At 32.3% G+C, this 21,920-nt stretch overlaps 2 protein-coding genes across 6 annotated transcripts; both read right to left on the bottom strand.

Moving 5' to 3' along the window:
• Window positions 1–10,838: 10,838 nt before the first annotated feature.
• On the bottom strand, window positions 10,839–14,391 carry LOC107492023 (inositol phosphorylceramide glucuronosyltransferase 1). Its single transcript, XM_016112984.3, has 9 exons — window positions 13,888–14,391; window positions 13,677–13,797; window positions 13,205–13,390; window positions 12,898–13,061; window positions 12,406–12,513; window positions 12,124–12,261; window positions 11,903–12,031; window positions 11,406–11,691; window positions 10,839–11,287 (listed from the first exon to the last, which is right to left on the bottom strand). The coding sequence occupies exons 1-9, from the start codon at window positions 14,122–14,124 to the stop codon at window positions 11,160–11,162; spliced, it is 1,497 nt and encodes a 498-aa protein (XP_015968470.1). The 5' UTR covers window positions 14,125–14,391; the 3' UTR covers window positions 10,839–11,159.
• Window positions 14,392–15,784: 1,393 nt separating this feature from the next.
• Window positions 15,785–18,937, bottom strand: LOC107492020 (uncharacterized). Of its 5 annotated transcripts, XM_021126219.2 has the most exons (7): window positions 18,533–18,935; window positions 18,193–18,365; window positions 17,237–17,316; window positions 17,089–17,158; window positions 16,889–16,998; window positions 16,213–16,327; window positions 15,785–16,134 (listed from the first exon to the last, which is right to left on the bottom strand). In XM_021126219.2, exons 3-7 carry the CDS (start codon window positions 17,298–17,300, stop codon window positions 16,050–16,052), a joined length of 444 nt encoding a protein of 147 aa, XP_020981878.1. In that variant the 5' UTR covers window positions 17,301–17,316; window positions 18,193–18,365; window positions 18,533–18,935; the 3' UTR covers window positions 15,785–16,049. The 5 variants fall into 5 exon arrangements, with proteins under 5 accessions (XP_020981878.1, XP_015968468.1, XP_020981880.1 ...); XM_016112982.3 differs by lacking the exon at window positions 18,193–18,365 and having other exon boundaries at window positions 16,256–16,327; window positions 18,533–18,937; XM_021126221.2 differs by lacking the exon at window positions 18,193–18,365 and having other exon boundaries at window positions 17,237–17,312.
• Between the last annotated feature and the right edge of the window lie 2,983 nt (window positions 18,938–21,920).

The following is a 21,920-nucleotide window of genomic DNA, read 5'->3' as shown; positions in this document are numbered from 1 at the left end:
TCTAATCTAACGTTAACCTGCATTTCACTTCCAGTCCCCTCCAACCCTCCGAATCACCGGTGGAACTACCCTCAGTGTCACCTCTTCCAACATAAGGGATCTCTCAATTGCAAAGACAAACAAGACAAGCAAAGAAAACACAGATAGAATGCAATTATAGCAAGTAGAACAAATAGCAGATATCATGACTAATCAATTAGGCAAACCAAAGTAATGCACACTCAAGTAAAATATATAAATGCATATGATGTATGCATGCCATATGGTTGATGATATCATCTATTGGTTATATAGCCAACTTGACATATTCTAGTAGCTAACTTTAGACAGAAACACCACCTCACGGAACAAGTGGGTCTGAGCCACAACCCCTCGCATACTACCCGCTTGACCCTAAGTAAGTGGATTGAACCACTACTATTGCATACTATCCAGGCGGGTGTTTACGAACTCAACGCAGAGCAAGTGGAATAATCACTACTGCTGCTATTGCCCAGGCGTCACAATCACTGACTTAGGACAAGTGAGACAAACCACTACAACTGCCATTGTTCAGGTATCTCAATCATTGACCCAGGACAAGTGGGACAAACTACTACTAGTGTCATTACCAGGTATCTCATTCACAAAAACTCATTCTCAATATCATTTTAATTCATTCATATTAATTCAAATTCATAATCAAACCCAGTTCTCATCATTCTTCTTCTCCATCTCTTACCCGAAGCAAGTGGACAACGCCATTACATCTTACCCGGTATCTCAACATATATCTCAATCATATTCAATTTCATGTTCAAGTTCATCCTCCACCTTACTCTACTTCCTTCGTAGGCAATAACATCATTAATCATCTCATAATTCAATAACATTTCATTATTATTATTATCATTATCATTATATTTATCAATTACTTCTTATTCAATATTTTATTATCACTCTGCAAATCCTTCTCAATATTTTTTAACTCATTCAACCTATTCACCCTTGTTCTAAAGCTTAAAAACTCACTAACGGACCCTAAACAAGGGTTACAGGGATTTGAAAAGCTTGAGAAATGGTTTAAAACTTATAATCAACATTTTCAGACAACAGGGGTTTCGCCTACACATATCATATCTGCATACGCAAAAGTGCGCATACGCGTCACTTATCCGCATACGCGAGTCCTTGGGTAGGGAAACATCCCCACGTCACATAGCATTGCTCGCGTACGCGAGCCTGTCCTTTGGCCCATTCGGCGTAGGCACGCACATGTCCGCGTATGCGGGATGTCTGGGCAGAGCCTGGGGTCTACGTCGGGTGCATATCCGCGTGCACCTATCAGAATTTGCAAAAAAGCTGCTAAATTCCAAAAAAACAATTTTACACTCCTAACTTTAAATGTGTATAACTTTTTCGTTAAAAATTGTTTTAGTCCCTTCTTTAAACGCTGTAGACTTTGCAAACCCAGTTTCCATTCAAATTTATAAAATTTGGGAGTCCAGAAGTCAAATTATGGCTCGAAAAAATTGGTAAAAAATCTGCTTTTACCAAAAATTTCAAAACATTTAACTTTTCAAAATCCTCAAAACAAACCAAACCACTCACAATCTAAATCATTCTCAATATTCACATATACCACCAAATATTAGTCTCTTACTCACTAAATATCCCAACCACTTAGCTTGTAACCTCCATATTCAACTCATCTTCAACAAAATTCAATACACTTCACATATATACACATTAATTCTATCATACATATCATGCACCACCTTTATATATACATTTCATCCACATTACTCATTATACACATAGATACATATAACCCATCAAATCCAGTAATTCAACACATTCAAACTTATCCTATGGCATCTAGCATAAGTTTTCACGTAACATTAAACATTAACTACGAGAAACCAAAACCATATATTAGCCGATTCCTCCCTAAACTTGGAATACCTCGAAACACCTCTCCTTCACAAGTTCCAAGTCACAAACTTCCAACTCCTCAAGCTCCAACATCGGAATCTCGTTCCAAACCACAAAATTAGACTCCAAAAGAACAAGAAGCATAATCTAACTCACATAATATCATAATAATCAATATAGGGCTCACTAAATCACCAATTCACAAGGGTTAAAGTTTTCTTACCATTATTCACGGTTCAAATGGACTAAACTCAGTGATTTTCTGCTACTAGAGTTCACCTAATTAAATCATCAAGAACACCAAATTCCTCAACATATAATACCCAAAATCATGAAATTCAAGAGGGTAAGAACTGAGCATAAATATCAAATTCCTTACCACAATTTTTATATGGTTTTGAAAAGAATTTCGATACAAACGCGTGGCCACTGACGACTCGTCAATCGGAGCTCTGAATTGAAAGATATAGTGGATTGAAAGTAAAAGTGAGGGTTAGGGTTTAAAGCTCTCCTTCAATCTCTCTTCTTGCAATGTGATTCCATTTTAATGAAGAGAAGGGAGCTGATTGTTGGCTTTATATGATGGGCTTTGGACTCAGTCTAATCGATTCAATCTGTTAGTCTAATTTTGGGCTAAAACTATTAAAATTAGTGTCAAAATTCGTATTTTAATTATTTTTACTCTTCTAACTTTTTAAATTTAATTTTCTAATTTCTTTAAATAATAATTAATTTATTGGTTAATTATTTACTAATTATCCAAAATTTACACATATGGCTATGACAATGACGGTGCCACCGCACCAAAGGCAGCACCATTATCTCTTACGGGATAGGAATCCCACAACACAACTAACCATAACCAGAAGAAAGGCAACTAAAAGAAAAAAATTATTATTTTTATTTGGAGTTATTTTTTTAAACATCCATTCATCTTCAAAGCATTAGCATCATAAGAACATCAATCAGACAAAAACAACAAGCAATAACAAAAATATAATGAAAAAGAAAATGGAAACTAACCTGAAAGATAGAAGATGAAGAACACTTAATAAAATCAAAAGATATAATGACAATGAAGATGAAAGAGTAAAGAATGTTAAAAGTTTTTTAAAGAATTGAAGAAGATGAAGAATGAGAAGAAAAATGCTATATAAATGGCTAACAGGGACAAAAAGATCATCTCATTCTGATTTGAAAGATAGGCACAATTACCAAAACAATGAAAAAGCACGTGAATAGCTGAAATGACACACATATCAATCACGTCGAGATTTTTGACGACATAGAGCTACAAATCACGTCGAGAATACGACTTCAACCCTGAAAGCTCCAATTCCAACCAACCGATCTGTATGAATCAAAACAACTCAGAACGGATAGTCGAACAACTATTTGACTCAGTAAAATCGCAACTTGTTAGCTTAAACAACCAGACTCTTGCTCGAGATTCGACCTCGAGCAGGCACACTGTTCATACCATGACCCGAATAGTTAATCGTGGCCCAAAAGAGATGGTCCATCTTTAATGGATTCAGGGCAAGTTGTCCATATCCAAAGAGATCAATTTAAAAACTACACGAGTTAATCTACCCAACTTATTTGGAACATAGATATCACAACCCATGTTCGACCTGACTTGTATAAAAAAAAGGACATCTCAACTGCACTAACGTGCATGCCTATAAACTCTCTATTATTTGAAATGTAGGATAACAATAATTTCCTAAACATAAAAAAATAATAACTACTCATCATTATAGATGAAAAAGTTTTAAAATAATAGTTAAACTATTATCTGAATTGTATAAATACTTTGTCACATTCAAATATCTCTCAACTCTATTTTACTAAAAATCTGATTAAACACTTACTAATTTAAGTATTAAAAATCTTTGCAAGTATCCTCACTTACCATTCTAGAACTCACGTGAAGTTATCTTAAATATCTTCAGCATTTCAGATACGCCTTGAAACAATCAGATTACCTGTAAAATTGATATATAATATAAAAAATCACGTATATGCTTCTGCTGTCATTCAAATTGAGAAATATAGACTATTTTATTTAAATAGAAAAAAAAAACGTTTTCTGAATGTCCGTACAAATCCATGATACATATCTTGTTATTGGATATTAGCTTTCTGTAAAGTAAAACACTATATTGAGTAAAATAACATTTTGTACATAATGGAAGCATGCTAAATTGCAATGCATTTGGATAAGAATGAATATTTAATGAAAAGGTCTACCCTACTAGCAGTTGCAAAGTATTAAAACATGCTTAATGGTGAGCCACTGGATAGTGAATAGTGGCCACTCAAATTTGGGTCTACCATAATCCCATTAATCTATTATTAGTATTATTAACTAACTTGAGATTAAAAGGTACTCCATAATTGTTTGTGTAGATATTAGCTAGCTAGCTAGGGAATAACCGTACTCTTATAACAGCAGCAACCAGGATACGGTTCATACAGTTTCATAATACTTTTATTTCTCTATATAAAGATTCACTTTTTCATTTTTATGGGAGACCCAACCAATTCACTTGATCCATTTGTAAAAGAGAGCGATTCTCCAACTCATTCTCAATTTAAATTGTACTTTACAATCGTTTATTTTATTCGAGTCTTTTTTTTCCATTCTTGTTCAATGGAGTTGGTATTATTGTTAAAAATGTCAAAAAATCTTGAATCAAATAGCTTCTATTCAGCATTAGGTTATCTGCGTCGGTGTGAGTTCTTGTTTCATTGAAAAATACTAAATGGTTAATTAAACTCTTATGATCAATTTAATTATGCGACAAAAGTAGGTATACATAACAATGAAATGAAATTATTGGTGCGTATGTGCTCTTTGCTTTAGTCATCAACTGACAAGAGAATTTGGCCAGGTAAGGTCCACCATGTTCATACATCAAAATATCCATGCCACTTGTCCAACATCAGTATGCTGCCAGCACATACCATTATTTATTTATTTTAATTTTTTATTTTTTATGATAAAAGATAAATTGTTTATATTTTATATTATTACTAATAGTTTTTTTTTAACGAAAGATAAAGAAATTCGAACCTGCGATTTTTTAGATAAGTATAGAAGATTATGTCATTTGAATTATAATTTATTGGCATATTATTATTACTAAGAGTTAATACCATAAATAAAGAGTGTATATACATAAAATATTTTTTGAATATTAAATAATTAATTATTTTGATTTTAATTTTAAAGTATTTCTACCTTCAAGTACTGTTGCTGTTAAGAAACAATTCCACTAACTGTCTTTCTAGAATCTGAATCTTGGTTCTCTTCTTGAGAGTGGAATTCTACTACACTTTAACCTTCGTTGGTTCAATAAATATGTCGATATTATTAGAAAAACTAGTTTATATATAGTTAAGTACATTTAAACTACTACCTGCTGCATTATGCTCTCTTTCTTAATAATTTTTAGTAATGTTTGTTTTCGTTTAGTGGGGTCCGTTACCACAGATTCCAGTCCAATAATGAATTTAGCAGGTAGATTCTAATTGCTAATTGGAATATTCCTTTCCACATAGTTTGAAATGTCAAATGCATGATTTTAATTATATACTTCAAAATTTACGCATATATTTAATTATATAATTATACCAGCAAAAACAGAGAAAATTGTCTACTGTAAAAGAAAATAATTTGTTCATACAACAAGTTGAACTCGAATGTAATGCTAACAATTCAGTTTTTACTAATAAAAAAAAAACCTTAAAAAGACATATGTCAACTGAATATAAAAGAATTACGGATTCGAAATAAATTGATTAATGGCCTAAAGATGGAAGTAGGCAATAGTATGCAAAAATTCGAGTTTTGGGAAGATAACTAAGTTCAAAGTGGTTTTCTTTATTTGAATTTTCTAAGACTCTATTCTATTTCAAGCCAGCAAGGGATTGTCATTGGAGATTGTGGTTTTCGAGATAGACTATAATGAATATGAAATTTTCAATGGACGAGGGAGTTGTTCCAATGGGAGTTGGAACTTGTCCATCAGCTCCATGAGATGATTAAGACCAGTGAAGTTGTCAGCTGGTCGGGAGGATAATATGGTGTGGAAGTTTGAAAATAAAGGTATTTTTTCAACTAGTTCTGTGATACAGGCCATACAATCGGAGATGTTGTCGGCTGAGATTACGAGCTATAGCTTCACGAGCTCCTTTTGGAAAGGTTTCATACCTCCGAGAATTGAGCTTTTTGGGTGGTTTGTGCTAGTTGGTAGAGTTAACACCAAGGAGAGGTTGACCAAATTAGGAGTTAACATTCTAAGTGATAGTATGTGTGTACTGTATACTAAGAAAATAGAATATGCGGAGCATTTATTTCTTCAGTGTGATGTTACATGGCAGGTGTAGTGCAAGTAATTGAGGTCACTTCGTAGAGAATGGGTAATTCCTGGAACCATTAAAGAACTGTTTGAGAGTTGGCATGACATGCACAATAGACAACAAGGACAGAGGGTATGGATGATAGTATTTTTTGCAGTAATTTAAAACATCTGGTTGGAACGCAATGCACGAATTTTTAAGAATGAAAAAGTGAATATTGAGATAATTCACACACGGAGAGAGTTGAGCTACACAGAATAGTGTGGTTGTGATTCTGTAGGAGGCTGATGACAATAATGGAGATGCCATGGGTTTGAGTGATTTCTATTGGTAGCTCTTTATGTTTTTGTATTTCTTTGTATATTCCACTGTAATGTGTTGAACTTCTTTTGTTTAAAAAAAAAAAACTGTTTTTTATATTAACAGTTTAAATCATCATTTAAAAAAATAAATATATTAACAAAGTAAATCAAACATCACCTCATAATTAAAAAAAAAAAATTTATGAAAACAACAACTATGTGATAACTAATAATGTAATCCGGCCACGTAGATGAGATTGTTTGTATGTTGTTTAGCCCTATATATATGAGCATGGTTCATGGTATCATCCGTCTCTGCTCCTTGTACTTAGTATATCATCGTACTAAGAAATCTTTGCCTTGTTGGGATATCTCATACATGATTCCCAACAAATCCAATAATCTTCTTATCCATTCTTTATTTTCCATGAACATGCAGAAAGAGAGAAAGAAGAAGATGAAGTGTTTACTGCTACAGATTCTGGGGTTGTTGGAGCCGTGGCCAAATATATATAACACCACCAGAAAGATAAGAGAGTAGTGATGATCTGACATTTGACCTTTGACCTGGGGGTTCTGTTCTGCCCTCTGATCTAGGCAAGTCTGATGCTTGGCTTTTATTTAAATAATTGAATTGATTTCCATCTCACATCTCTCTTGGAGAGGATGATGATCTATCATGATGGTCATTAATTAATTTTCTCATTTTATTTTATTATGTCTTTTCAGCAAGTTTATCATATATGTAAGATATGTTGTGTTACCAAAAGAAATGAACTCAAGTCTCTTATCTTCCTTGTTCAATTCAGTTCTTATTATTCTTGACCTAGACTATAGATTATACATAGTAATTGTATCAAATATTAACATAGATACAGCGATGCCTCTAGTTAATATGGTTAAACGAATCAAGACGAAATACAAGCTAGATTCTTACATTTACATACTGCATAAATTACTGTTAGTAAAAAAGATTTCAATTTTTAGAATTTAACAAATTAGATTTAGTATACTTTTGTAGAAACATTGTGTAGTAACTTTAATAGTACTGGTGAGTTTTTGTCGGTTACTTTACTTGATTCAGTTTCTGAATTCTAAGATGTTTGAATAGTAGCCAGGAATTTCAATGGCAGAGTGCTCACCACGTTCAGGAGGGCCTCAAGGCTCATGAGTTATGAGTACTGTGATTCTAACGGATTAAATGCATTAAATAAATCAAATCTGCCTAATGCCTATAATTCACAGAACTCAGGAATTTTAGGAACCAATTAAAAAGCTAGCTAAGTCAGTTGAGTCTATAGTAGACACTTTAGATCGTGTTTGCTTTTTGGGACTGCGGGTGAAAAGTTAGGATTAAGTATCGTATTTGATGAATAGAGATTGAAATTAAAATTTTAATTTTAAAGACTAAAATTTTAATAATATTTTTTTTAATTATTCTTATTAAATTTTTAAAATTTTAAATTTATCCTTTAAATTTAAACAAAATATGATACTAAAACATAACTCAATCTTATATTTTTTATATTAATTACATTATAAAAATTTAATTTAATTTTTATTTTTCGATATTAATCTCTCTTTTTTGCTCTTAGAGGATGAAGACATATCCTGCGTTAGTACCACATGTCCTCATCTTATTACAACGCATCACCTTTAATTAAACAAGATTAATGGTATGTTACTATACAAGTGCTGTTTAATGATAAACATCTAATTAAAGTTAACACTAGTTAAACTAACTTGAGTTAGTCGTATGATTAATTTATTCGTCTACTTAAATAAGTATTAAGAGTTTGAATCTCATTTTATGTATGCAGTAATTTATTGACTAACAACAAACCTTTAAATAAAATTCAAATTCATAACAAATTAATTTTTAATTTATTAAACTAAAAAATACTGTAGACAACAAAAAAAATTAACAAAAAAAATTAACACTAGTTGTAGTTGATGTGTGATACTTTACTATTACCTTCAAGAATCAAGATAGGTATAATATAATAATTATGGTGCAAACCTTGTTTTATTAGTTAATTATATAGTATTAAATAATCAATTATATTACGTAAATATTAAAATTAATTATTAATATAAAATATATTTTAAATATAAATATATATTAAAAATAAATTAAATTATATATGTATTTATACATAAATATATTAATAATTAATTTTAGTGTAAGAATAACATTTTTTGTTAAATAATTAAAATGCTAAGCTGGTGTATGTGTCCCACCTGAGGAAAGAGATGCGCACCAACAAAACAACATAAAAAAAAAAAAGTGATATAAAACCGGCCATCATATCTAATTTCTATTAGCTTTTGTGACTCATCAAATGCCATAAAACGACAAACCAAAACGTGATGACTCTTTTTAATCTTATTATTGTTTGCTGATAACTTCAATGGCAGTTGGATTAATTAAACTGACCAAGACGCATAATTCATAATGCGATTTTAGTGTGAACCACTTGAGATATTCTCAACTTGTTTGTGTTTACTTCAACAATGAGGACAGTTGAAAAGATAATCTTTGTTTAATATAGAAATAAATAGAAGTGGCTGTTACACTGAAACTGAAAGATATATAAATAGAGTGAATTACTATTTTAGTATTTGAAAGATTTAGGTGCTGACTAAAAAAAATTTTAAAAGATATAATTGATAAAATAATTTTTGAATATTTTAAAAATAAGATAAAATAATCAATAAATACTTTTTTATAAGTGATAAAAAACTTTTTTATTTATCAAATAACTTATCTATTTGAACCAAATTTTTGTGGTAATATCTAAATGAATATTTAAAAAATTCACAAAAAATTCGAAAAATAATTTAATCTCTACTTTTTTTATTTTTTAAAATAATATGATCATTCACAAAATATTTTTTTAAGAAATTTACTTAACATAAAATTATCAAAATTTTAGAATAAAAAGATATTTTTTTAGTAATGCTTACAAAAAATTAGATCAAAATCTAATTTCTAAAATCTTGTTTTAGAATATATATATTTAATATTTAGTTCATTTTGTCTCGTTTTTAAATTTTTCGAAAGCTTATTTATTGAGTTTACAGTTTACTCAATATAATGACGATGAATCTGTTTGGTTTCTTTGTGCTAGTTCCACTTATTCTCCATTGTAATTCAACTCTCATAGATAGATTGTGAATGTCAGATTGACGTGGGACATTGCCACAAAGATGGAGCAGAAAAAAGCATATAGCCAAAAGAAACAAATTGACCCTCTTTTTTAGAGAAAAAGGCATAGATAGATTGGTGAAAAGAACAAACAATGAACCTTAATATTTTTGCTTCAGACAAGCATTGATCCTGTAAATAATTGTAGATCTCTTCCATTCTTTTATTAACTTTTAGATTAGATATATGATATGATATAGAAAAGGGATATGAGTTGTAGCCAACTAGCATTACTCATTACTTGCCTTGTTAAGGCTTAACCAGCTCCAATTATCTTATAATTAATTATTATTTATTATTCAAAACCATCATTATTGGATAACACCGTGGCAACTTTCTTGAACTGAGCTGATTTCCTTACACGCATATGAAAATTGAAAAGTGTTCATACATAAGATGCAAAAGAAAAAAATGGGACTGTGAATTATATCAACATAACTCGCCTTAACCAATCCTATTTCAAGATCATATGAACAGAACAATCTCGCATTAAATGAATGTTAACCAAGCATAGCAGTTCTCAAGTCTCAATGCCATGCAATTTTCAATATATCGACACCTACCAAAGAATAATACTTCCTCCGATTCAAAATATTTGTCGTTTTAACTTTTTTGATATATTAAAAAATCAATGTACTTAGATGCTAAATAAGTCAAAATACATTAATTTTTTAATGTATCAGAAAAATCAAAAGCAAAAGTGATTTTGAAACGGACGGTAGAATATATAAAATATAAAATAATACTACTACAACAGGACCTGAGCCAATACAACTGCTAGGTGACAAAATTTTTCTACATTACATTTGCCACTAACACCACTATGATGATACAAATATTTGCTGAATAAATGAAGCAAATTAATATCTACCACAGTCTACACCAATTCCTATGGTCAAATCAGCATAAGAAACAGAAAGTCCTGTTTCTAGCAATATCCCACTCTTCAAGGCCTTTCAGAAATGAACGGATGGCAAGATGTTCAGAAGCATATGTCATGAAAGATGCCAATATTATGCCCCCAACAATTGAGGGCAATGCACATTTTCAACTTAAAAACTACTTAGAACTTAAAAGTAGCTGCTACTGCTATGCAATGAACCAACAAACTACAAATTACAGGAGAAGGCAACTACTAAGGGCTTGTTTGCTACTAACGTAGAAGGGATTCTATGGCATCTCTGAAAAGAGATGATATTGGTTGACAAACCACAACTCAAGCTGAATCTGATAAGAGTAACTTCAGAATCACCAAGACGAAATTGACATTGAAAAAAATTTTAAGTGTCTTAACTAGATCTATTATGATGGCTTACACTAGGCATGCTTCTATTAGAGCTCTCCTTCTAAATAAGTTTAGTTCCAAGTTACCTAACAAACAGGGCAGTTATTCCAAAAACGAAAGGCAAGGATGGAGCCGCAATTGCCAGAAAGGCCATCCCTAAACCATAGAACCACGTAGTAGCATCACAAGATGAGGCTTGTCGTTGATGACCTGTAAATACCCCAAAAAGATAAAAAGATGTCAATTTTTTTTATATGGAATACAAATGTTGAGATCAAAACTCAAAGAAAGATAATACAATAAATAAGCTTTGGTCATGAGGTCATACGTTTTCCTGAATCGTAATCAGAAGACCCAGGTTGCGACAAGGACGACACTGCTTTTGATGCCACAATCTTTCCCCACTGATAAATCAAATGGAGATAACCTCCAAATAATATAAAGAAAATTGTGAATGTCCATTCATACATCAAAAGTAAACCAGTCCATGGCATCACTTGCCGAGGAATAATCGCAAGAGCTATTCCTAGAGACACCACTGCAGCCATAAAACAGACACAGATGGAAATGCCTCCCAAATAGACAGGAACCTTGAACTGAGAACCATTTAAGAGCTGTTCAACACCACAGAAAAGGAATTTATTGAGTCAATTGTCAAATATACATAAATAATAAGTCTAAGCATTTTGAATAACAAGATATAGACATTAAGACATAGACACAAGGCACAAATCACGGTGACTTGTGCAGTATTTGGCATGTGAGAGCCTCGGATGAGAAAGATCCAAATTCCCATTCAGAAAACAGAGGACGTAAAAGGCTGACCTGATGGGACGAACTGATTGTTGATGTCGAAATACTAGTATATGTAAGTGGTCCAGTTGATCTAATCTTGTAATAATAGCGTCTGAAATGATCACATAGCGAGCTTCTACAAAATGAAGACCCTTGATTCTGCAGGAAATACAATATTCCAATACTTACTTTAAAGCCCATTTGCTCAATGCTTGAGATATAAAGAAAAATATTAGTCCATGATTGCTGACCTTTAGAAATGAATGGTAGAAGCAGATGAGAAGAGCACAGAATGGTAGCAGAAAAAGAAACTTCACAAGAAAACTCTCTTTAGGATTTTGGCCCCCTCCCGTGCCAGGAAGGGATTCTGCAAGTTGTACTCTTATATCCTGCATAACCATAAAAGAAAAAGTCAGCATACTTTTATCACAAACTTCAAACTAAGCAGCATGGTACACAGAAAAAATGGGGAAGACAACGATTTTTCAAATATCATTAAAAGCGCAAAAGAGGATAGTAAGTTGCAGAAATACCTGCCAGACATCAACAGGTTTCAGAAGCCATGATGTCCACCAGTCCCAGGGCTTAAGAGGGCCAAGTGTGTAGTGAATCACACGGAGTTCATTCTCATCAACCATCCACTGAAAAAATATCATATTGATTAAGTTATTGAACTAAAAATTGAAAAGCAGCACTAAATAACCTCTTGTGAATATGTCATTATTAATGTAGGTCACCTGAATGGTATATATTATTTGATTATTACAAAACATCTGGGGACAACAGGCCACATATCGTTGATGAAAAAAGAGTAATTAAACATCAGGTATATTGAAGTATAGGACTCTTCTAGACGAAATATAGATTACGGCATTAGGCAGATAAATGAAGCTGGTATGAATAAGGATATCAAGTATCATTAAGTCAAGAGGGAGGAGAAGAAAAAGGGGCATATTTCATGTGCCTTACTGACTCTAATTACTTGAAAGGAATGTAACATCCTCTCATTACCTATATTCTAGTACCTTGTTAGCAAGCATGTAAAGACCAACATCAGCATTATACAGCGTTGAAAGTCGCTCCATTTGAGGAATGGGTCTGGACTTCAATGCCTCTGGGCTCAAATTTGGCTCAAAAACATGTGCATTTGGAAAATCAGAGTAATATGAATTGAGAAATCCTTGATCTCCTGTAAAGGGAGAAAGACAGAAGAAGATAACCGTTATCACGCTATCGAATTTGAACCGACTTCTCATATAGGTGTTTCCAACAGCGATACTAAAGGAACAAGTAATCATAGAATTTCAAATTGGTGTCTAAAATTTGTTTTACCTCCCGTGTATGACGCAAGAGTCTTCACTTTGCTCATCATGTCATTAAAAAGGGTTTCAGATGGCTCCACCACCATGACTCCCGAATTCAACCTCTCAGAATGCTTCAGATTAGCACAGAATTTTTGACATTTGAATAGATCATCAATATTTTTTACCACAATAGTGTCCGCGTCAAGATAAACAACTGCACATTCAAATTCATTACAAAAACAACAAATAAGCCATGCTCCGTATCCCACAATAAGAGAGGAAGCACAAATCCTTTAACATAAATTGCCTGCTCCAATTTGACTTAACTCAAAAGAAGCTAACAACATATTATTAAAAAAGGAAATGTTTCAAGATAATTAAACTTAATAGTAAAATGCTAAATGGAAATTAACCCTAAATAGAAACTTTACAAGTTTCCTCCTTATTGTTGTAACCAGATAACACTAAACAATAACACAAAGCCCCCAAGAAAATGTTACCTTTTTTGTAGTTAGTCATGTTAAATATTTTGAGCTTTGTGTAGACGCCCCAAAATCTCTTTGGACGCACTCGATTAGGATTTGCCAGTAAACTAATCATCTCAACTATCCATCCATCAGCCTGCAGAGAAAAAAAAAATAATAATCAAAATAAAATTTTGGGATTGATGACCAAAAATTAAGCAATTACGATGTGAAATGATTCACTTACCCTAAGAAGGTTTTTGGCATAATCGGAGACTCCATCGGAGACAAGAACGACCATGTCCTTGGTGGATCCAGTGTTACGTATGGATTTACCGAGAACTCGAACGCCCAACAAGAACTCATCACCGTAGAGAAGAGTGACATATGCCTCATCGGTCCTCACTGAAGCTCCCAATTGAACGAAAACCATCAAAATCACTATCAAACACGACCATGATGATGCCCTATGTGCTTTCATCATACCTCAAATCCCCGATGCTACTAGCGCTTCGAACTTGATGACAGTGAAATAAGTATAGGGGGAAAAGAAAAAAGGGAAAAAATGTTGAAACTTGAAATGAAAGGGGTTTGATTTGAGGAATATGTAGGTTATGTTCTTCTCATCTATGACCTTCTTTCTTTCTTCCTTCCTTCTGGGTGGTCTTCTCTGGCTGCGGCCTGCGGGCTTGCGATTTTTCTGATCCTCTGTGATCGGTTCCACGGGAATAAGCTGCACCGCGTTTCATTCTCTCTTTGACTTTGTTGATTTTCTTTTAAATGATATATTGAGCTCGGTCTAACGGAGTAACGGTTAGCGGTTTGTTATTGATTGGTGGATGTACAAAATAAAATTTAAATTTTTAATATTTATATAAATAGATTAGTAAATTAATTATTAAATTAATCTAATTTATTTTTTAAATTATATTTTTTTTATGTTTTTTTAAAGTTAAATTCTATTCCATTAAAAGAATGGCGAATTCTATAGTGCCTATAAGTTTTTGTCTAAATGTTGCTTAACTTATTTTTTGTAGTAAGTTTTAATTTTTTAAAAATTATTTATTTTATATCTTTTAAATAAAATAATAACTTTTAATCTTTTTTAGTAAATAGGCACTACATTATAGACACCATAGCATTCATCTAAAAGAATAGAATACAAAAACGAGGTTCATTTAAAACATCAATATACACAGGTAGTAGTGGAATTTTTCAATAAGTGTAAGAAAATAATCTAAATAGAGAATTAAAATAAACAGAAATTTTTTTCATATGGACTGTGTATTAATATTTTGGCTGAATATTTAGGAAGGAGGGATTTTGCTAGTTTGTGATGTCACAGTTGACATATAGGGAGCGTGATACCGGCGGTCCGTCAGAGGCGTGTGAGTTCTCCAGCAACACGCTGTGGGCGTGGTGAGGCGGGCGTATGCAGTTCCCTGACAATACGTAGTGGACGTGTTGCTTACAAATCAAGCAGATTTTGTAGAGGTTTTGCGCCTTCTCAATGTGCTGCAGCAACAGCAACACGGCGTGAGCATGTTGGAGGCTGTCTGCATGCAGGACAGTTCCTCCACCCCCGTAAGCAAATTAGTTTCGAATAAATTGTTTTTCTTAAAAACTCTTATTTTCGTTAAGCAAATTGATTTATCTAGTACTTTTAATAAAATTTTAATAAATTTTATTATAAGATAATTTAATTCTTAAAAAATATCATTAAAGAACAAATTAGTATTTTCTGCATACAAATCCATCATAAAATGATTCCTTATTTTTTCTTATTTTTCTTTTTTTTCTCACCTATTGGGTCATTACTATTCTAATGATTCCTTTGACACCTACAATTGCTCACCTTTCTGGGCCTCAATTCACATCATATCTATTTTGCATTACAAACATTAAAACCCAACAAGCCCGTAAAGAAAATGGCCCAATGACCCACCTACCTTAACAAACTTCATTAGCCATTATCCCTAATAAAGGTGAGTGAGATACAGAAACGGAATACGTTCGATCACTCTCCATGCATCGTGTTTTATAGATGACACATCTGGACAACATAGCATGCTGACAAAGGAGGTCAGCACCATAGAAATTTCATCAAGTTATTGTCTATGCTTCAAGTTCAACAGATGGTAACCTGAGAGTTCAATTGGGTCCCTAATAATATATCGTAAGTTCTGCATGACACTGCTGAAACAAGCTTAGATTAGCTTATCAGCCAAAAAATCTTATTTATATTATCTTGCACAAAATTGGTAGGTTTTCTATGGTACAATAAAATCAGTACTTAATGTGTGATTAACATTTTCTCATTTGAGCAAGCCCAAGAAAGGGGCATAAATATTCTGATAATTTGCTCTCTTCCTAACAGATACAAACAAATGTGGATGTGCAACATCACATCTAAAGATTTTTCCGTCCTAATTGCCAAGTTAACTGATCAGCAGCCGCCATAGCACGAGATGCCGGACCAATGGACCCTTCATACCTGTATACGTAGACATAAACTGTTAGAGAGTGCATCGGTAAAAATCCATGATAAAGGAGCTGAAATAATATGGCTTACAAAGCAACTAAGATATATGCTGCCGTTTGAATAACAATTGCACCTTCACCAGCAGGCTTTGATGTGTTTATGCACCTTCCACTAAACCAATTCTCGTGAATTGAGGTCACCAAGTCTGCCATCCAAATTTCAATGCACCATTGAAAAAGTCACGAGTCCAATGACATGAATTATTATACCATCAAATGCAAATTAACTTATAACATGCATCACCCTGCCCATCTACAATCCAGAACAAAAAATTTCAAACTTTGTGCTAAATAGCTGCAGCTGAAACCTTAATCTAGCTCAATTACTCATCAAGAATTCTGTGAAGCTACCAGTTGCTTGTAGAATTAGGGTTAGCTGATGAAGTTGGGAGTTTGAACTTGTACTAGACATATGTTCCTTGTAGTTTGTAAGTTCAGTACAAATGTTTACAATCCACCATATATCCGATAATCACAGGGATATGAACTAGCAGCTAATATCAGCTAGCCGTATTCGCTCGCACATACACACTAGCAGTGTCCTGTGATCATTCTAAATTAAATGTTAATTTCATAAGCTAAATCTCTTATTCACAGACTGCACACATAGTTGAACAAGCATCATATATGATCCACTAGTTCAGCTATCCAAGAACCCTAAATTCTTGATTCTTAAGAGCATAAGGCATACAAAAATTGCAGCTTACACTCATTGGAGGCAATAATGAAGGTTTCTGATTGGAGTTGATTGCGCTTGATGAAGTCTAGAAAGTGAGTCAATTCCATGGGATTGGCTTTGATTCCTTCCTGTTCAGCACTGCCAGCATCCAATGAACCCAAACATGGATCAAAATAATGTAAAAAAGGAAAAATCATATGAAGAATAGAGGATAATGGTGGTGCTTACATGGTAGACAACAAGCGAGAGGGTCCAGTTGGGTCATAATTAATCAACAAAGCAGCTTTCAAAGGGTGACCTAAACGACACAATAGTTTAAAACTCAAACATAAAGAGTGCTATTAAGAGGTTAATTAAGAGGGAAGACATTGCTCACCAGAATGACCAACGTTAGAGGAAGCCCACTTATCCCACGTTTTATGCACAAAACTCCAATCCATAAACCCTAAACCCTAACTAAACAAAATTGAAGGAAATAAACCATAGTTTTCAGAATCGAACTAGTAATCAAACCAGTTGGACTACTGGGTTACTGGGTAACCGGTTGACCCGGTCTCACTTAAATAATCAATTGTCCAGATATTAATCAAGAAAAAGAAAACACCCTGAAAATGAACGTTACAATGCAAAAGCTGAAATTATATTTTTTGTTTTTCAATGAAATATATTCCATTGGAAAATAAACTAATACAGCAGCATTCCAATATTCTTTTTGTGAACATGAACAATCCTCTAGAAAAACCTAAGTGTGTGGCTGTGACTTGTGATTATGTTTTGATGTGCCACAGTATATCTTCTACAGTGACTCCTTTTCTTTTTTGCACTTTTTAGCATCTTTGATCTAAACGTGCAATGGAAAACAAAAGGGCCAAAGAACAGAACATAGAAGACCCTTCCTGAATGAAGAAAAAGACAAATATAACAAAAAAAACCTTCAACTCAAACCAAAATTCCACGTTGAAATCTTTTTTTCCGATACTTCAACCCACCCACAAAGAAGCCCATAGAAGGGGTGGGCATTGCAGTAAAAAATCAACAAATCCAGGCAGAAACACACCCGGTCACAAGCACAGCAATAAGATACAAACAGAAAACAGTCCTCAAAACAAACAACAAACTAAAACTAACAGATAAGCCACATAGGAAAGACTAAAGGCTACAGATTAAGGTAAACCGAAACACCCTCATGCACTCCCAGATTCTAGCTTTCTATTGATCCAATTCCTTTGCCAAAGATCCTTCAAAGTTAATACTTCACCGTACAAGTCCTCTAATTGTTAACCTTCCCATTTTCTCTCTTTTTAAAACAAACTCTTATTTATTACCACTGACCTCGAAATCAAACTATTGCAAAGTGATTAATCCACTGAGGAAATTAAAGAGTGCTACACAACACCAGAAGAAAGACCCTTTATCATTTGATTATCAAGCTAGGAGATAAATTTTATAGTGTATGTCTTCTGCTCTATTATCTATCTCAGATTCTCCAACTTTAATATACAAGCCTAAAGAAAGGAAAAGAACATAAATCAATTAGTCTTACATACAAATATAACTCATCTAAACCTATTACAAATTAAATCAATCAGTTTTACATATAAATACATTAATATACTAAAACAGCAAAAATCAGTATAAAAAATTAATAAGAATAACTAAAAAAGGGACTCACCTACACTACACTGCAGAAGCAGAAAGTCAGAAACAAATTCAGGGACGGTTTTCCAACTTGGGGCTGTTGCAGAGCAGGCCACCGGCGAGAGAGATCAGAGCTTCGAAGAGGAGCCAACACGATGACAACGGAGGAAGCAGAGGCAGAGACAGGCGAGGCACGGCGGAGCCAAGGCGGCCGGGACGACACAGACAGAGAAGGCAGAGGCCAGCAGACACTGGCGGCGCGGGGACGAGGTAGAGGAACCGGTGAGGGGAGTGACGAGTGATGACCTCCGTCGTTGACTGCCGTTGTGTTCGGAGGTGACCGTGCGAAACTGCGGTGAGTGAATCTGTAACTCACTGACTCTTGGGAGAGAGTGACCTGTGACTGATTGGGGCCTTGGGGGTGCCGTTGGGAAATTAGGGTTTTGTATTTATTTTTTTAAACCAAAACAGCATCGAATTGAAAGAGGATTTTAAAAAGGAAAAAAAAAATTGACCCGGTTCGTTTTCAAAACTGGATGGGTCACCGATTTTTATAAAACCGGCATAGGTCAAACCGATTCTCATAGGTTTTGATGTAACGTTTGGTACTAATAACAAGTATAATCACCCGTGCCATGCACGTGAGAAGATTGAAATTATAATTTTAAATTATTTTTTTGAAATAAATTTAAATTATAATAATTTGATTAATAAAAAAGTAATATATTATGCATTGCTTTTTTTTAATTCGGTGTTAATTGGATTAATTCTAAAATAGTTATTAATCGGTTTTAATAATGTACTTTTTTCAATAAATCACACATGTATACTGAATGTGATCATAAATAATATAGTAATAATAGTTAAATCCACCAACAAATATATTAGCTATATTATCACACTATTAAACAAATTAAATATAAAGACTATTAATACTTATAAATTTATAAAATCGTACTTTCTTTGATTCGTGCGAGAGTTTACTTGTCAAATAAATTTAAAATATAAACAAAAAATATTTATAAGATGGACCTAGCATCACTTGAAAGAATCATGGAAAATAATCAACTTATCTTGTCATCCATGAGAACCATTTCTACATAAGTCGTCTTGTTCTTGTCAAATTTGTATGGGACTTTCCATAACCTTATAATTCTTTCCTTTATTTTTCAAACTTTTTCATTACATAATCTACCGTACCATAGGTAACAATATTGATAGAATCGTAATTAGTAGCCCTTAAGTATGAAAAATAATAAACAGAAGAAAATTTATGTCCGAGGTACGAATTTTTTAAATGATAAATTAAATAATTGTAACAATTCACTATTACTCATTCTCTCTATATATATATACACTAATTATATATATACACTAATTATACACGGTAATAATTAGCAAATATCTTCAATGGAGATACTTACTACAGTTAGGTGAAATTTATTTCATTATATTTTATTAACCTTTATGATTAATTCAATAGAGATACTTACTCAATATATATGTTATCTACATTAATTATATGCCAATATTTTTAGAAAAGAGCTAAAAGAGGAGATATATAAATATATATAATATCATTACTATATAGGAAGTAGGGCTGTCAAACGGGCTAGTCCGGTCCATTTAGGCCCAACCCATTAAGCCAGTGGGTTAAATGGGCTGGCCCGTTTAAGCCCACTTTATTCGCAGGCCAGAATTTTAATTTCTAACCCGGACCGTTTATGGTCAGTCCAATGGGTTAAACGGACCAGCCCGTTTATCATTTAATTTTATTTTTTGAAAAATATTTTGACAAAAAATACTACTTTTAGGTCAAAAATCTTTAAAAATAATATTTTTTTAGCTGATAGGTCTGATTTTCAAGTCGAATCAAGAGAAATATCAACTAAAAGTACTGATTTTTTTGAAAAAAATGTAAAAAAAAATAAACGGGCCACCCATTTAGCACACAGGCTAGCCCGAAATTTAAACGGGTTTAATTTTAGAGGTAAAGTCCGTCCATTTAAATGGGTAAACGGATTGGTCCGATGAAAAGTCCGCCTATTTAAATGGGTAAACGGGTTGGTCCGATTAGTTTAGTCCATTTTGACGGTCCTAATAGGAAGCATACATAAATTGATACATTTTTTTATTATATTATACAACTTAAAATTGTAGTATCATGTTATTATTAATTCTAGATACTTGCTATAATTATATCAAATTTAATTATGACTCTAAATAAATAAAATATATAACATTCAATATTATTTTTTTCTTTTTACATTCAATATTTATTGTAAATATAAAAAGTAAGATAATTAATGAAAAAATATGAACAAAAAATAAAATATATTAATTAAAATTCAATTTGTTATCTAATTAATCTTGTGTCCATACGATAAAACTTTATGAAAATGTTATGAATCACAAACTTTTTTTATTCTACATAAAAAAAACACTATATGTAACTTTTAGTCGTACAAAAATAATTATAAGAATTAATTATTGATGTTGATATTAATCACAATTAATTATTGATATCCTATTCTTTTTTTAAATACATTTTACCTTTTTTAAAATATAATGCATGTACCATGTAGACCTTATTATTATTATTATTATTATTATTATTATTATTATTATTATATTATTATTATTATTATTATTATTATCCACATTATTGTTCTTGCTGTCCTCCAATAGTTAATTAAGGAAAAGACAATGCTGACGGTCACAAAATTATTATTATTATCGTTATCTACTCCACCAATTTCAGCATTATTGTTGTTGGTTTCCTCGAGAGTCTAGTTTAGGGACAAGACAATGCTGGCAATCACAAATTATTTATTATTATTATTATTCCACCAATTATATTTCAGCACTTATTGTTGTTGGTGTCCTCAATAGTCTAGTTTAGAGACAAGACAATGGTGGCAATCAACTTAAGTAAATGGGGTTGGGAACCATGATCATCTCTACAACTTTATTAGGTAATCACCTAAAAGATAGTCACTGCTGCAATTAATTAGTTAAAAAAAAAAGAAACCATTAAAACAAGAGTAAAATAAAATTGGACTCTTTTTTCAAAATTTTTTATGGAAGAATTGTGAATTTAAATTATCATAAAAAACATCTAAAATTAAAACAAAAAAAATCCAAAATTAAAAAAAATCTAAAACTAAATAAAGAATAATTATTGTAAAAAAAATTTAAAACTTAATAAAAAAGAAACATTTAAAACATAACAAAAATTATTGAAAAAAAACATCTAAAAATAAAAAAAAAACTTTTTAAATTATTTAAAAAAAAGAATAAGTATTGTTTTGCTCTCTAACGTTTAAGGTTAAAATCGAAACCGTTCCCAACGTAATTTTTTATTTGGAATTGTCATTAACATTTTTTTTCGTATTAAAATCATCTTTTTTAATAAAATTAAA

Source organism: Arachis duranensis, chromosome 6, assembly GCF_000817695.3.
Source record: "Arachis duranensis cultivar V14167 chromosome 6, aradu.V14167.gnm2.J7QH, whole genome shotgun sequence".
NCBI classification, from domain to species: domain Eukaryota; kingdom Viridiplantae; phylum Streptophyta; class Magnoliopsida; order Fabales; family Fabaceae; genus Arachis; species Arachis duranensis.
This window is presented reverse-complemented; position numbering and strand designations above follow the sequence as displayed.